At 43.0% G+C, this 17,156-nt stretch overlaps 2 protein-coding genes and 1 pseudogene across 7 annotated transcripts in view; 2 read left to right on the top strand and 1 right to left on the bottom strand.

The window, feature by feature from the left end:
* Positions 1 to 17,156, bottom strand: part of LOC144284804 (adenylate cyclase type 1-like) — a 414,796-nt gene that overhangs the window by 188,446 nt on the left and 209,194 nt on the right. The gene's annotated exons all lie outside the window — the stretch shown is intronic.
* The window catches only part of LOC144284802 (aldo-keto reductase family 1 member D1-like), a 91,247-nt gene that overhangs the window by 39,535 nt on the left and 34,556 nt on the right, over positions 1 to 17,156 (top strand). Inside the window, exon 1 of one of the 2 annotated variants that reach the window (XM_077849857.1) lies at positions 5,146 to 5,286. The exons of the other annotated variant lie outside the window; for it this stretch is intronic. Within the exon in view, the coding sequence (XP_077705983.1) occupies positions 5,194 to 5,286 (93 nt within the window). The 5' untranslated portion in view covers positions 5,146 to 5,193. Of the gene's footprint in view, positions 1 to 5,145; positions 5,287 to 17,156 lie in introns of those variants that run through there. 2 annotated transcript variants of the gene reach the window in all.
* LOC144285112 (synaptotagmin-17 pseudogene) lies at positions 14,479 to 16,442 on the top strand (annotated as a pseudogene).

Genomic DNA, 17,156 nt, shown 5'->3' with positions numbered 1-17,156 from the left:
GAGTTCCATTAAAGGTACTAGAGGGGAGTAGTTAAAATGACTCTGTGGTCAGACAGACTAATGATCCTGCCAGTGATTGTGCAATTTTTGGTAAGTAACTTCTCTTGACCTCAACGCCCTCTCTATAATAGTATATTACTCACTGTGTTCATTTTCATAGGCTGTAATAACAAATTACCACAAACTGAGTTGCTTAAAACAAAAAAAAGTTATTCTCTCACAGCTCTGGGAGCTCTATGTCCATAATCAAGGTATCAGTAGGGCCATACTCCTTCTGAAGGCTCTGGCAAAGAATGTTTCTTTGCCTCTTCCTATCTTATGTGAGAGCTATACTTGGCATTCTTCAGTTTGTAGATACATCGCTCCAATCTCTACCTCTGTCATCACAAAAGACTCTTCCTTATGTATCCATATCTCTGTTTTCTCAAGTCATCAGTCACTGGATTAGAGTCCACCCTAATCCATGCTGGCCTCATTTTAACTAATGACATCTTCAATGACCCCATTTCCAAATAAGGTCACATGCTGAGATTTGGGGTGAACATGAGCTTTGGGAGGATGCTACACAGCTCCAAAACCACATAAATTTGTTGTGAAAATTAAATGAGAAATTACATGTAAGAGACATAGTAGATACTCAAAAATAATCTCCATTATCATTAAAATCATTTGTGAATTTAGAGCAGAAAAAGAGTAATAATCTACAAGCAATTCTTTTATTGAATAAAAATAGGTTGTCAATTTATTTTGACAATATCAATATATAAAGAGTAATTTCAGCCATTTCTCACACTCAAAAAACAATCCAATATTTAAATTCACCTCAATTTAATCAAGATGTGTAATAAATTAAAAATTATTTTAAGGGGACACATGGATGGCTCAATGGTTGAGCATCTGCCTTCAGCTCAGGGTGTGATCCTGGGATTCCAGGATCAAGCCTCACATGGAGCTCCCTGCGGGGAGCCTGCTTCTGCCTCTGCCTATGTCTCTGCCTCTCTCTGTGTGTCATGAATAAATAAATAAAATCTTTTAAAAAATTATTTTAAGAAATATGTGAGGGTTCTAGTTCCAGGTAAGATGGCTCTCCCACTGAATACAGTGACAAAATGTGAAATATATATGTGAAAGTTATTTCAGGAATCTGAAAAATAAATAGTAGCAGGCAGATGTGGAAAGAGACAGCAGAACTCATGTACCACTGGAGTCTCTCAGTATCCCTCCCACCAATCAGAAAGTGAGCAAGAGAGTGGCAGACAGAGAGAACTGTGGTACATCCAGACAATAGAATATAATTCACCACTAAAAGCAAACAAGCTACCAAGCCATGAAAAGACATGGAGCCAGCCTATGTGCATATTACTAAGTGAAAGAAGCCAATTTGGAGATCTGTATGGCATTCTGAAAAAAACACTTTGGAGACAGTAGTAAGATCCGTGGCTGCCAGGGATTAGGAAGGAGAGAGGGATGAATAAAGCAGAACACAGAGGATTTTTAGGGCAATCAAACTATTCTGTATGATACTAGTATGGTAGATACCTGACATTATACATCTTTCAAAATCCATAGATGTACAATGTTAACAGTGAATTCTAAAGTAAACTATGGAGTTTGGTGGATAGTAATATGTCAAACAACTACCTCAGTTGTAACAAATGTACCACTCTGGTGGGGGATATTGGTAGTGGGAGAAATCAGAGCATGTGTGAGGGCAGCAGATGGGAACCGTCTGTACTTACTATTCAAATTTGCTGTGAATCTAAAACTTCCCTAAAAAATAAAGTCTAAGAAAAAAGAACTCATTGGATGGTCTCAGTAGCAGAATGGAGGAAAGAAGACAGAGGAAAGAGTTAGTGAACCTGAATAGATGTCAGTAGTAAGTAATACAATCTCAAAACAGAAATTAAACATATTTTTTAAAAATGAGAAGGGGCACCTGGGAGGCACAGTGGGCTAAGTGTCCAATTCTTGGTTTCAACTCAGGTGGTGATCTCAAGGTCATGAGATGGAGCCCCCTGTTGGACTCCATGCTGGGAGTGGAGTCTGCTTAAGATTTTCTCTCTCTCCCTGCCCCTCCCCCACTTCTTAAATAAATAAATCTTTTTAAAAAAGGAAAAGAGGAAAGTAGCAGAGTAGGGAGCTCTAGGGCTCTGTCCTTTTATTTAAAAAAAAAAAACACAACTAATGAGTTGGTAAAGCTGTCAGCCTCATTTTTTGCAGAACTTTGGAGTATAGTCAAGAGTCTAAAACAACCAGGAATAAGCATAGTGAAGAAAGAAGCTGCTGCTTTGCATTAAGAGAGAGGGCTGTGGTGGTTCCAATGACCTGCTGGCCATCCCCCATAAGCCTGATCTGTGGCAGCCATGAAGACTAAGCCCATACTCCTGGTACAGGATGCTAGGGCCATAGGAACCAATGGAGACGTTACTCTCAAAGAATCATCATTGTAGGTCCCAGCCTGTCTGGTGGCACCGTGAAGGAACACGAAAGGGCTTGCTTTTATTTTGCCTAACTCAAGCATTCCTATGGGACAAAGGCAGCTGCCTAGGAGGCTTTCGCTCTGTGTACTTAAAGACAGAAATTGTAGGGGTACCTGGCTGGCTCAGTCAGTGGAGCATGCGGATCTTGATCTTGGTCATGAGTTCGAGCCCCGTGTTGGGCGTAGAGAGTATTTAAATAAATAAACTTGAAGAAAAAAGATAGAAAGTTTGGCTCTGGCAGCCTGAAGTTAGTTTGAACAGCCAAAAGACTGAAAAGCCTGAGAAAGAAAAAATTGGGAAAGGGGATATGTGACGGTGGGGGTGGGGACACTTTAATCATGAAAGCCACACATATTCTCAGGGCTGGTGAAAAAGGTCAGAAAGGCCTGAGAACACCCTCAGCTTTCATCTCTGACTGGCCTTCAGGCTCTATGCAAGCTGGAAGCAAAGACTAAGGCAACATGGTAAGCAGTGTGGGAAAGCAAAGTGGTGCCCCCAAAGGAGCCAATCTGCAACACTAAGAGAATCTGTAGGGTTTTTTGAGGCAAGCATTAAAGGAAACTGTCAAAACACCAAGTGACCATGATCACTAAGATAGCCAAACACAGCTTTCACATGACAAACAGTATAGACTTGCCAAGGAGAGTTAGAGAAGTCAGTAAAAAAAGCAAACAATAACAACTCACAAACAAGCAGCAGAAACAAACCCCAAGGGAGAGGAAATATCTGATTTCTAGAACAGTCACACTGTAATATTAAAAATCTCCAGTGTTCAATTAAAAAATTACAGAATGTGCAAAGAAACAAGAAAATATGGCTCATTCACGGGGAGGAAAAAAGGAAATTATGAATGTCCATGAGGACACCAGGGCATTGGACTTACTAGACAAAGACATGAAATCAACTCTCTTAAATATGCTCAAAGAGCTAAATAAAGTCACAGGGAAAGAACTAAAGGAACCAGGAAAACACCATCTCACCAGACACAGAACATTACTAAAGAGATAGAAATTATAAAAATGAATCACACAGAAATTCTGGAGATTAAAAATATAATCATTGAAATGAAAAAATAACTGGAGGGTTTCAACTGTAGATTTGAGCCTGCAGAAGAATCCAGGAACTTGAAGATAGATCCATTGAGATCATCCAGTTCAAGAAAAGAATGAAAATAAATAAATAAATAAATAAACAAAAAATAAAAAATAAAAAAATAAATAAAAATAAATAAACAAACAAACCAAACTCAAGACACCTATGAGAGACACCATTGATACACCAACATATATAAAACAAGAGTCCCAGAAGGAGAGGAGAGGAAGAAACCAAAAGAATGTTTGAAGAAATAATACCCCAAACTTCCCAAATTGGATGAAAATCATGAATCTAAATATCCAAGAAGCTCATTTAGCTACACACCAAAAAAGTCAAAAGTAATAAAAATAGAGAAACATATACTAGCCAGCATCTTAGCACACAAAGGTGTACAATAAGTATTTGTTGGATCAATTTGCAATGTTGAAGACCACTATGGCCCATGTTCCATGCTCCCCAACCTACTTGAAATAGTTATATCCCCCGGCTGCTTATGTATCTGTAAGCAAGAATGATGGTCCCAGAGAGCAAGTGAATTATAGGCAAACTTCAGCACATTCTCACCATCCTGAACACGGTTATCTTTGAGGTCACAGAGTCCAAAGCTCACATTTTACACACAGCACAATCCTTTGGAGAAAGGGCATAATAAACATTGGTTAGTTGTTTCTCTACTTGTTACTTCTTTCCTTTTCCTTAACAATCTCCAAATTCTGCCCTGATAAGATTAACCCTAACTCTAAACTTAGAAATGGCTTCTAATTATCTGCAGGTGATTAATCTTTTATTTCCATTGACCATCATGATTGGCAGTGCAGACCAAAAAAACCATGCCTAGGTTGCTGTGTGACCAATGAGGTAAATAAAAATCTCTTTTTTCTGGAGTCTGTATCTGGAATCACATTACTCCATGGGCCAGTCATCATCTTTTAACGATAAGGGGGAAGTCGGCTGAGGGGGAAGGAAACAGAGACATGGACTGGAGGATGAGAAATTGGTTCCTGGCCATATTACTTATTTCTCTGGCCCAGTGTTTCCCAAACTTAACTAGGTAATAAAATCCTAAACCCCTTCCTAGTCCTGCTGCATCAGAATCCCCAGGCTCATTCATGGGGGCAGGGGGGGGGTGGTGAATAATGGCAAAAAAGGCAAATCCTGGGAAACTGTTGTAGTCTCACCTGAAGCTAGCCCTAAGATTGAAGCTTTCAAAAATATGAACCAATAAATGTCCTTTATAATTTAAGAGATTTTGAGACCGGCCTGTTACTTGGCAATGAAAGCATCCTCACTGGTAGAAACCAACTAGACTTTTTTTTTTTACTTCTTTTTTTGTTTTGTTTTCCCTCTTTTCTTTGTAGAGAAGTAAGAATCAACTCTCAATGGGTTATGTTATTTACATGCCTCTGATAAAGTTCAAAGGACAAGCTCAGGATTTTCAAAACAACCTAAAAAAAAACAGATTGAGAAATACATCTGCTAATCTCTCTTCCCTCCCACTTCTCCTCCCTCTGGCTCTCCTTTCTTTAATTAACTAGGCCCTAGAACATCTTTTCTAAGAGACTTCTCTAGAGGCATCCAGAATCTCTCCTAAAAACTTGAAACCCAAACTCCCTCCAGGATGTACCTCAGTGCTGCAAATCACCGCATACCCCTAAGTGATGGAAACAGCATTCCTATCATCGGTCTTGGGACCTACTCAGAACCTAAACTGGTAAATTTCTCTCTCTCTCTTTTTTTTTTAACTTTCCTAGAGCATAATGTTTAATTAATTGTGTTGATCTCATTGATTTACTTTTCATAATAATGAAAGTAATCTTCAAGGAGTACTATTTGGCATCCCTGAGTATTGAACCAGAGGTTAAAACTATACCAGTTTATAATTTAAAATTATCTTGAATTAGAAAATGAGACCTTTCTTCCTTTGCTGAAATTTAACTGAATGCTGATTATTAGAATCAACTGAGGCACATGAAATTTCTGAATTTATTACTTGTGGGGTTTTAGAAACTTATATTTGAGACTTTCTACTTTAGTCTAAGAAATACTTGGTAAAAACCTACCAGGGTGAAGACCTAGTCTTTAGGAGCTTCAGATATGAGAACAGTGTCTGTGCTGCCTAGGGATTAAAAATCAAATAGAGGAAGCAGACTCTTTAATAGCTAATTGTAGAACAATGAAAATAACAGTAAATGCTATCCTAGAACTATAATATCTCTCTGAAAATACAGAAAAGAAAATCGTTAATTTGACCTTCAGGATTGAGTGGGCTTCCATTGAAACATAGTTTCTACTTATAAGAAAAACATCTTTCTGCTTTCTTCATTGCAAGTCAAACATAATGGTGATTACCGGAATAAATAGTGCTGTATGGTGTAGAAACGCTACCAGATTTGTGTGCTCATATAGGAATGACCTCTGTCAAGCTAACTATAAATTAGAAGCCAAAGAGGGAGAACTGAGGCAGGATGTTGTGGGCAGAAAGGGAAGTGTAGAGGCACAAGGGTATATGATTTGTCCAGCAAAGGCCAAGCCTGCAGTGGCTGGCACAAGAAATTAGTGGTGGAGGCAGGGGCAGCTGGCTCTGGAAATGCAGGTTGAGACTAGATCATAAAGGACCTTGAATACCATGCTGAAGAGTTGGAATTTTATTCTGTATAAAGGGGGAATTATGTGAAATTTGAAAACAAAGGGAAAGCATCACAAGATCAGTGCTTTTGAAAGATAACTGTGGGGCAGCATAGAGCATGGAAGGCAGAGAAAGAAAACTAAACTACATATACCAAGATCCTAATCTCACATTCCACCGTAATTGCCCAATTCCCTTGTGTTTTTTTGTTTTTGTTTTTGTTTTTGTTTTTGTTTGTTGTTGTTTTGTTTTGTTTTGTTTTGTTTTTTTCAATTTTCTTGTTCTTGATAATGCAAAGGAAAATCACTTTTGGAACAATTACAACTGTCTGAGTTATGGGCCCCTTCCTCTTCTTATTTTGCCCATTGTGTATGACCTCAGTTACAATCTTGGCTCCAACCACATACATGCAGAGACACCTATTTCCAGGAAATCTCTATTTCCTTTTCTGTTGTTGTTTCTTTGGTGGGGGGTGAGGGGTTGTTACATATTCCCATACAACTGTGGACTGGCTACAACAGAACCACCTAGGGACTTTTCAAAAAATACAGATCCATGGGCCTCATCTCTAGTCTACCAAATCTGGATCTTTATTTTTTTTTTTAAGATTTTGTTTATTTATTCCTGAGAGACACAGAGAGAGACATAGACACACAGGCAGAGGGAGAAGCAGGCTCCATGCAAGGAGCCCAAAGTGGGACTCAAACCTGGGAATCCAGGATCATGCCCTGAGCCAAAAGCGCAGGCGCTCAACCAGTGAGCCACTCAGGCATCCCCAGATCTGGATCTTTAGAGGTAAAGGGTGAATATCTGCATTTAACAAGCTCTTTGGATAATTCTCTTGGACAGTCAAGTATGTATTCTTTCTTTTACAGATACCTCAAACTCAACATGACAAAACTACGCTATCCATCTCCCCTTCCACCCCCACCAAAATACTTCTTCTCCTAGCAAATAACACTACCACCCTGAGCCAGAAGTCCGAATATATTCCTTCATTCTGCCCTCTTCCTCATGCCTCCCACCTTGTCCACATTGCATCCAAATCATTGCTGTTCAGTTTATCTCAGAAATATGTTCTCAATTCACCCTCCTCTTCATCTCCTTTGTCACTGCCTTAGTTTAGTTCCTAATTTATCATTAGGCTGTTCTTCCAATTTTGTCCCTTTCAATCAATGATATAAACTGGGGCTGTCAGGATCTTCCTTGGACCCCCCCCCCCCAAATCTGATCATATCACTCCTCTGGTTAATTATTTCAATGGCTCTCTATCAATTATAGGATAGAGTCCACATTCCTTATTTTGCACACTGAGCTCTCATGGTTCAGTCAAGACCCGACTGTCCAGCAGAATCTACCACCATTCTTCTATCTCCCTTCTGTGTGTCAAACATAATCGCCTAAGTTCCTAGAACAACTCCCCCATCTCCATGCCTATGAACATGCTGCCTTCTATCTAGAACACCCTTGATTTGTTCAGTTCGCCAACTTCTACTAAGCCTTCACGACTCATCTCAAGGACACTGCTCCTTAGAATCCCATCTCTCCAGCCACCACAACTTGCCTGTCTGGAGTGTTCACATAGCCCCTTTGACTTGACTTTACTATAGCTCTTATCATATTATATTGTAATCATTGTTTCTCTGCAGTCTTCCACAAGACTGTGAAATTCATTATGCAAGAGAGGATGTCTTGTTCAGCTCTATATTTCCAGAATAGCATCTAGTGTGTAATGGGTATTCAGCTGATGCTTTCAAATTAATGAGTTTGTAAAAGGGAATATCTATGTTTGTGAGCATCAGAGATGTAAATGGATATGACAACAACAGCTAAAATTTGGGGGCACCTAACGTGTAATGTATTTTCTAATTTAATCCTCAAAACATCATGAAAGGTACTACCATTTAACCCCATTTATAACAGATGATAAAACTGAAGTATAGAGAGATAGAAAATTGCCCCAAACTTACAATGCTAGAGAATACAGCCTATGTGTCTAGTAATATTAAATGCTATAGTTTAGAGACATTCAAAATCAGTCATGTTATTCCCCAAAAAAGAGCTATAATTCACTTCAGGAGATAAGACATACTCTAATTAGACAATATAAGTGAGAAGAATACTATGAGAAATGAAGATCATGTATATACCAACTACATTTGTGATCAGAAATATTACCAGTTGCAAAGTAACAAATGGACTTAATGGTATGTCTCACAAAATTAGAAACTCTAATGTAAAGAAAAATATACAACATTTATCTGCTGCAGGGGAAGATGAGAAGTGAGAAGAACAGAGTATCTCTGATAAAGTAGATTCCTGGCTTTCTCTTCCAAGCTATGCAACTGATAACCCTTTATCATCTTCCCAGGACTGATGAAACAGAGGCTAGAACTACCTGTGCCCAAGTCAGCCACCATGAAATAAAGGTACTCAACTGAATTTAACTTCAGAATCAGTCTTAGTCCTGAAGGCAAAATTTAGTCCTGATGCCAAAATTCAGTCTTCTCTACTTGGCATGCCTTAGATTCTTTTCAAGCCCTCATTCCACAACAACTAGTAGAAGGCGAATGCCAGGCTGAGGTAACCCTTTAACTGAAATTCATCTTTTATGTATGTGGTCACATCAATCAGTATCTGTCCTGGGATCCTGTTCACTTTTGACACCAAAGTTAGAGAGCAGAAGAGTAGCAGGGAAAGATCTAGCCATATCTTCAAGAGGATAAGGGTGGAAGCAGATATGAAAGGCCAAAGTGAGGAAGGCTAACAATGCCTCTTCTTACCTTTGCCCCATTAGATTCCACCAAAACACGTGGAGATAGGAGTTGGGAACGCAACTTGGAAGAATAGTAGTATGTAGCTGTGTGAGGGTCCCCAGCCCAGCTTCTCCTGGCTTTCAAAGTTTTTTTTTCTTAATGAGCCCAAATTTCTTTTTTCCCATTTTACTAGTAGTTTCTTTTTGTTTTTTTGTTAAAAAATGCGCCCATATTTCTTTTTTTTTCTATTTTACTAGTAGTTTCTTAATGAACCCAAATTTCTTTTTTTTCTATTTTACTAGTAGTTTCTTTTTATTTTTTTTATAAATTTATTTTTTATTGGTGTTCAATTTGCCAACATATAGAATAACACCCAGTGCTCATCCCATCAAGTGTCCCCCTCAGTGCCCATCACCCAGTCACCCCCACCCCCCACCCAACTCCCCTTCCACTCCCCCTCCCCCAGTTCGTTTCCCAGAGTTAGGAGTCTCTCATGTTCTGTCTCCCTCCCTGATATTTCCCACTCATTTTTTCTCCTTTCCCCTTTATTCCCTTTCACTATTTTTTATATTCCCCAAATGAATGAGACCATACAATGTTTGTCCTTCTCCAATTGACTTATTTCACTCCTCATAATACCCGCCAGTTCCATCCACGTCGAAGCAAATGGTGGGTATTTGTTGTTTCTAATGGCTGAGCAATATTCCATTGTATACATAGACCACATCTTCTTTATCCATTCATCTTTGGATGGACACCAAGTGAGCCCAAATTTCTTGTAAAAGTGTTTCATGCCTATGGACTCAGGGAATTTGAGATGGAACCAACACTTAGTATCACTAAGCACTCTGTGCATTATCCCACCTCATGATGACTAATGAAAAGTAACACCTACAAATTATCCATGTGACTTTCTCCTTTTGAAAGCTTCTCAGAATGTTTTCATACAGGGATGCAATAATCTATAATAACCTCCCTACAGCTCCATCCGGGAAGGTCCCAACAGGTGAGGGTTTGGGTCTTACTCCTTTTTTCAGTTTTGATAGAAATTAATCCTGTTTTTATGAACATCAGCCCATGGGGTTAATAATCCTTATTTATCAAAAACTTCAAGAAAAACTCAAGAATGTTACCAGATGTGCAAATTACACAAATCCAGGACCAATGGTAAATATTTTGGAAAATGGACAATAATTTAGTTTGACAGATATTTATTGTGTGCCTACCAAATGCAGGGCATTTTTCTAGGTAGCATAGGGATTGAAACAATGGTTTAGAAACAAGGGATTTAAGTGGAGTGACTGAGGATGAAAACACACACACACACACACACACACACACACATATAACTAAAATGTAAGGAAAAGCTGAAGTGCTTTAAGAGAGAGAACACTGGTTCAATGTTAAAGTAGCAATGAGCAAATCCAGTTATGAGGTAGATCAAGAAACATCAAGTTATGGGGAAGGAGTGGTGGTCTGGGAAGTAGATTGGGAGTCATAAATGATCCTGTATTCTTTCCTGGGTGGCCCTTGTTGAGATTCCGGTAGCTGAAAGCAGGTTTCACAGTCTGGAGAGTGAGCCAAGGGCTTTGTATCTGGGGCAAGGGAAAGGTGAAGTCCAAACCCTTGATGAGTAGTAAGGGGGAGCCTGAAAAATCAAGTCTGTTCTGCCCCTGAGCTGGAAGGGGATGGGGGGGATAGGCTTAGGACTCCTTCTCAGGATTTTGCCATCCTTTACATATTCCTTGCTTTTTCTTCAATGCCCATCAAATCTCCTCCTCTCAACCCAGGGAACCTTATTTCACATTATACCAGGCATTTTTATTATATCCTGGGGACAACATGCTAAAGGAAAAGAATAATGCAATGACACTTGTGAAAGCACGGTAAAAGAACTTGATTCAAGGGCAGGTGCTGTTGTGATAGGTCTAAGAACCACTGCAATGGGATTTTGCAGGAGTGGGGGAGCAGAGAGGTTGAGCTCCCACTCCAAATACAGCATGGGAATTTATAGCGAAGGAGCAGGGTAGGGGTCAGTGGCTGGAAAAATGCTGAGAGAAAACATCAGGGATAAGGGCTAAATTGGTTGATTGGCTAAATCAATCTAACAGGATTCTTGCTATGACATTGCCTGGGCGATGGTGGCAGTTGAGGGTTCCTGATTAGACAGGGAGAGGGATCATACATAGAGGGCAAGGAGTTGTTCCTAAACTGACTTATCAGGATTCTTGCTGAAGTCGGTTGATGCAAAAACAAAAGAATCTTTGTCAGCAGTCGGAGTGGTTCCATAACCTCAACCTAAAGAGACCAGGAACCAGACAGCAAGCACAAATAAATGTTCTGAGGAGGTAAGTCTATTTCTGTGTTTTGTTCTGCTTTCCCATTCTGATAGCAGGCATGAGTGCAAGAATCAGCAAAACTGGAGACCCCACTGACCAGTCCAAGGATAGCACCTTCTCCACTACAGTCAGTTGTATGCACAAGCAAGGGTGCAGCATGGCCTGACTTTCTAACAATTTTCAGAAAACATTATAAAGTAATTATGAATTTTTAGGTAATGGCAACTCATTTATGGTTTTGTAAAATGTTCTGTGGGCTGATATTCTGAGGGTCAAGAATTCAGTTGGTGTTTGTTTTTACTTTAGTACAGTGTATATCCTGAGTTCTTTCCAATACCTGTGATCCCCTCATACTCACACACCTGCCACAGAAGCCTTGGCTTTTAAAAATCAAACACCAAGAAATGACCTCTGCATTTTGTTTTATACACACACACACATATCATTCCTCTCCAGAGGCAATTAGTGCTACACATCAAGCTGCAAAAAATAGTTTGGGCCAGGTAACAACAACAACAAAATACCAGGGAGCAAAGAATGGGTTTCTTTTTCAAAAATATTAACCTGTCCAAATTACAATGAATTAAAATGCAAAGAGACAGAACACATAGAGATCAGGTGAGAAGGCTTCTATAATAAAGCAGGCAAAAAAGAACAAAGACTTGAACGTGGTTGGTAGCTCTGAGGAAACTAATTTGGCTGGAGCCTAGGAAGGAAGGAACTTGGCCGAAGACCACACATCATTGAGGGAAGCTCTACAAAGCTTGGCAACCAATTGGATCTAGGCTAAGGAGAGCAGATGGTAGATCTAAGGCCAAAAATGATGTTTTAGGCCCAAATCTAAGGCTTTGAAACTTATTGAGTCAAATCTAAGGCTTTGAAACTTACTGAGTCACTTACTCCCTTATTTTTTTATCTACCTCCTTTTCTTTTTTTAACATTTAAAATTTTGAAGTACAATGGACTTAAGGCGGGACAAATGCTTTTTGTCGCTCCTTAGCTATAAGATCCAAAATTAGAACATACCAGACCCCAGAAACTCTGTGTGTGCCCTTCCCAACCTGAAAGCCTTCCTCCCTCAAGAGGGGATTGCTCTTCTAAGTCTTACGGTGATGACTTTTCTTGCTTTTTTTTGTAAGAATTTTCTAAGAGTTACACAACTGTAACATACATTTCTATACAATTTTTGAACTTCACATGAATAGAAACACTGGTTGCCCCATTTTTTTCTGCTTCTTTTTCTAAATATAATCTTGTAAAACTCACCCATGTAATTAATCACGGTCTTTGGCCATTTTTATTGCTGTATGACTGCTTAATCATAAGAATATGTCAGTATCCATTTCACTGTTGATGGGCATTTGAATTGCTTCCAGTTTGGGGCTTTGCAGACACTATTTCTAGAAAGAGTCCTACACAGGTCTTATTGCACACATGTATGAATTTAGCTAAGATATACATGTAAGAGTGGAACTGCTGTCCCGTGGAGTACAGTATCTTCAATTTTAGGAGATGATGTCAATATAAATAATTTCCAAGGTATTCGTATAATTTGCACTTCTTCCAACAATGTATGAGGGTGGCTCTGCTCCTCATTCTCATCAACATTTGGTGTCTTTTTAATTAATGTCATTTTATAAGTGTAGAATAAACTCTTATTGTGGTTTAATTTCCCTTTCCTTTACTCTAGATGAAATTGGCCAGTTTTTCCTATTTTTATTAAACATTTTTGATATCTTTCACGAAGTGTGCCTTCTGTGCATTTTTCTTTTTTGGATTTCTCTTTTCTTCTTGTTAGTGGATTTGTAAAATATCTAGTATGAGACCTTTGTCAGTTACATCTATGCGAAAATACCCCTTCCTATTTGTCTTTTTATGCTTTTAATGGTGTCTCGATGAACAGAGTCTATTTTCATAGTCCCGTTTATCGCTCTTAATGTAGGTATCATTAGTACTCTCTGTAGCTCAAGAAATCCTTCTTTACCCTAGTGTCTTCTTGGGTTGGGTCCTCTGGAGAACAGCCTCTGAGAAGGAGACTTGCATGCGGGCGGCTCAGCGGAGAACACTCTCAGGACTCAGGCCTGTAGAAGGGAGAATAGCAGTTCCTACAGTGGGAAGAGTGCACTGTGATCCGGTCGCTCCTTGGTCCCACAGGGTGCTCTGGAGGGGGCCACGGGGTTGTGCTGGGTTGGGGTGCGAGAGCCAGCCTGTTCTACCCTGGATCGCGCGTGCAGGGAATCAGACGGGAGTAAGCAGCGGCCCACACTGCTGGCAGCTAAGCCAAGGAGGGCGTCTGCCCTGCGGCACCCGCCACCGCCACTACGGCTACCGGAGGTCTCCTGAGCCTGCGGGCTTCGTATGCGAAGTCCACCCCCTGGGAGAAGCGCTCCCAGAGTGGTTTGGTCTCTCCCCTGGAAAGGTCTTTAACGAGGTAGGTTAAGAGGAACTAGCTCCTGCTCGGCAGGTGCCGCCGCCGGGCGCCGCCCCGCTCCCCCCGCCCCGGCCCGCCCCGCCCCCGCCGCCTCCAGCCCCGCGGCCGCCCCGGCTCCAGCGCTCGAACCCGGGAGCCGGAGCGCGGGGAAGGGGAAAGGGGAGGGGAAGGGCCAGGACCGCGCGGCCGGCGGAGGGGCGGGCGCCGCTCCTGAGCCCCGCCGCTCCGGTCTGGGGCCGCCCGGCTGCCTCCTCCTTCCTCCCCCCTGGGCTCCCGCCCCCGGCCCCTGCGGGGAGGGCACGCCCCGGCGGCTGAGCGCGAGGGGGAGGTGGCGGACCTCCAGGACGGCCCGCCGGAGCGTGACCAGGACGGGGACTCGTCCACACAGCCGGGAAAGCCCCTCTGACCTCGGACCAACTCCCCAGATCGCACGCGGAGGCTCGTCCTCAGACACATCTCAGGCTGCGCAGCCTGACCCGGAGGGGTCCAAGTCTCGAGTCCAGACGACCCGGCTCCCCACTTCCTGGCATGAAAGCCGTGGAGTTTGGTGTTCTCAGTGCCAAAAAAGGAGCCATCCGGCCGCGGGGCTCAGGCGGACCCGGCCCAGGCGCTGCTCCAGAGCGCTCGGCCCCAGCTGCGCGCCCCACTCCAGCGCGACCACGCGGGCTGCCTAACAGTCCGGGAGGCCCCGCCGGGGGCCAGCGGGGCGTGCTGCGCTCAGCTCCCGGTGCCACCTGCCACCGCCGCCTGACGCCGGGGGACGGAGGCCAGGGACCCGACCCGCCCGTGCCCCAGGACGGCTGGCGCCGGGACGGGACAGGGCCCATGGAACCCCTGTGTCCAGATCCGTCTCCTGCCAGACCAGAGGAACTCTAAGCAGACGGGGGCCAAACGCAAGACCCAGAAGCCTGTGAGGAGCCTTACACCTTCGAGATCCCCCTCCTCCAAGCTCAGAGGAGGACCCTGCTGCCAACCGTGGTGGATTTTGAGAAGTTTTCCCGCCATTGTGTCATTGGGAAGGTGTCGGTGCCTCTGTGCGAGGTTGACCTGATGAAAGGCGGGCATTGGTGGAAGGCGCTGGTCCCCGGCTCTCGGAATGAAGTGGAGCTGGGGGAGCTGCTTCTGTCACTGAATTATCTCCCCAGTGCTGGGACGCTGAATGTGGATGTCATTCGAGCCAAGCAGCTTCTTCAAACCGATGTGACCCAAGGTTCAGACCCCTTTGTGACAATCCAGCTGGTACATGGACTCAAGCTTGTGAAAACAAAGAAGACATCCTTCTTAAGAGGCACACTCGATCCCTTTTACAATGAATCCTTCAGCTTCAAAGTTCCCCAAGAAGAACTTGAAAATGCCAGCTTAGTGTGTACAGTGTTGGCCACAACATGCCAAGCAGCAGTGACTTCATCGGAAGAATTGTCATCGGCCAGTACTCCTCGGGCCCCTCTGAATCCAACCACTGGCAGCGGGTGCTCAACACTCACCGCACCGCCGTGGAGCAGTGGCACAGCCCGAGGTCCCCAGCTGAGTGTGACCGCGTGTCTCCCGCCTCGCTGGAGGTGACCTGAGGGCTGCAGGGAAAGCAGCTTTCATTTGTTGGAGGGGAAAAAAAAAAAAAGGAAGAAAATTAAGACAGAAAAAAATGTGTCATGTGCCTATTATATCCACAACGGAAACACACATACACAAATCCTCTCAGAACTGAGAGGAGGCTGACTGTTGAACACAAAATGGTTGCCCTCAATGAGCAAAGCCTGAGAACTTTCTGGAAACCCCATCTGTATGTCACGAGCGGAGTGGACTCTGCTGTGAGACTTACTGGCAGTGCTTGCTCCTGTTGATACCCCTACCCCCAAATGCACTTTCAACCCTCAGGCCTCCCCAAGGGTGCCAGCCTCCATTGAGATGAAATTCTCTAAGAGCTTGGCCGGTGTGCGGGAGGCCCGACCCCCACACCCAGAATGCACAGCTGCTGACTGGGTGGCTTCTGAACAGCCTGCTGTTCCCTGGGGTTCTTCAAACCTGATACCTTTCTCCCAAAATGTAAGTACTTTGTCTTCTCTTTAGTAGACGTGATAGATTAGACTCTGAAGAAACCAAGTGGCACCCAAAAATATGCCGGTGTAAGAAACTTCCCTGGCTTCACTGAACTTGTCCTCATGTTATCCTACTCCTAAGGACCCCCTGTGGGTAGTATGTGAACGTTCTCATGTGTGTGCCCTCGCAGGTGAACACGTGTGTGTCCCTGTGTGTCCTCCTGGTGAGCAAGGCGCTCTGCGGGACCTCAGCCCTCCGCCCTCCCTTCTCTCTGCCTCTCCCAGTGAAATCTCACCCAGTGTCCTCCTGTCTGTCAAGACCCCACCTTCAGTAACAGCATGTGCGGATATCAAGTAAACAGAATATGATAGAGCAAAAGTAACCTTATTTGACCGATTCGTGGTGATTGTGGCACCCAGAAGACCTGCAAAGGACAGCTACATGGATTAAAATGCCACCACACTCCCATCCAAGATGACTCCTTCCTTTGTCATACTCTGAGCATCTCTCTGTGTTTGTGTGTGACCCAAAGTCATTTTTCTCGTGCTAAGGAATTAGTGTAGTTAGAATAGGTCTTTCCCTGTTGGATGCTTCTGTATCGTTCCCACAGCCTATTGTCTGGCATAATGGGGAGCTATTTATTGAAATTAAAGATTATTTATTTGTGCCATGCAAAAACACGGGGGGGGGGGGGGGAATGGCTCCTGCCATGAAAGCTGTCTTCAAGTTACAACCTAATCTCCTTCCTGAACTACCCATTCTAGGTTTCTTGCATCCTTATCCAACATCTCTTCTGGTCTAGGTGGCTTATGAAATATTACAAGCTAGATGCTCATCTCTGAGTTGTAAGAGTTCCTGGTCAACCAATCCTTCTCAGATTATGGTGCTGCTCTTAGCAGTTAACTATCAAAATTGGGAAGGGGTGTAGCATTGGATGCCCTAGGTGCCCAACATTCTCCTCCTTGGCTCATCATGTAACAGCGGAGAAGCCCTATCTCCTCCTGTGAGAAGGTCACTTACCCCTGCCAGTATGGCAACATCTTTCCTCAAATACTGAACTCTTGAAATCAGCACCCTGGGTTCCCCTGGGAACTAGGACCTAGAATCCACAGAGCCTCAAATTCAGGGATGAGAAGCACACATTTTCTAAGTGAGTCAAAGGGAATAATGCTGAGCTGAACCACTCCTGCTGCATTTTCAGATTTGTGTATTCTACTTAATGGAGACACAGGACTATATAATGGATGTTGACCTAGGATATATGTTACCTCCTGGAAGGTGGCACTGCATCCTTATAGGACTCTCCCCTTTCTTTCTTTTTTTTTTTTTAATGTTTATTTATTTATGATAGTCACACAGAGAGAGAGAGAGAGACAGAGGGAGAAGCAGGCT

This window comes from Canis aureus, chromosome 15, assembly GCF_053574225.1.
Source record: "Canis aureus isolate CA01 chromosome 15, VMU_Caureus_v.1.0, whole genome shotgun sequence".
Classification (NCBI taxonomy): domain Eukaryota; kingdom Metazoa; phylum Chordata; class Mammalia; order Carnivora; family Canidae; genus Canis; species Canis aureus.
This window is presented reverse-complemented; position numbering and strand designations above follow the sequence as displayed.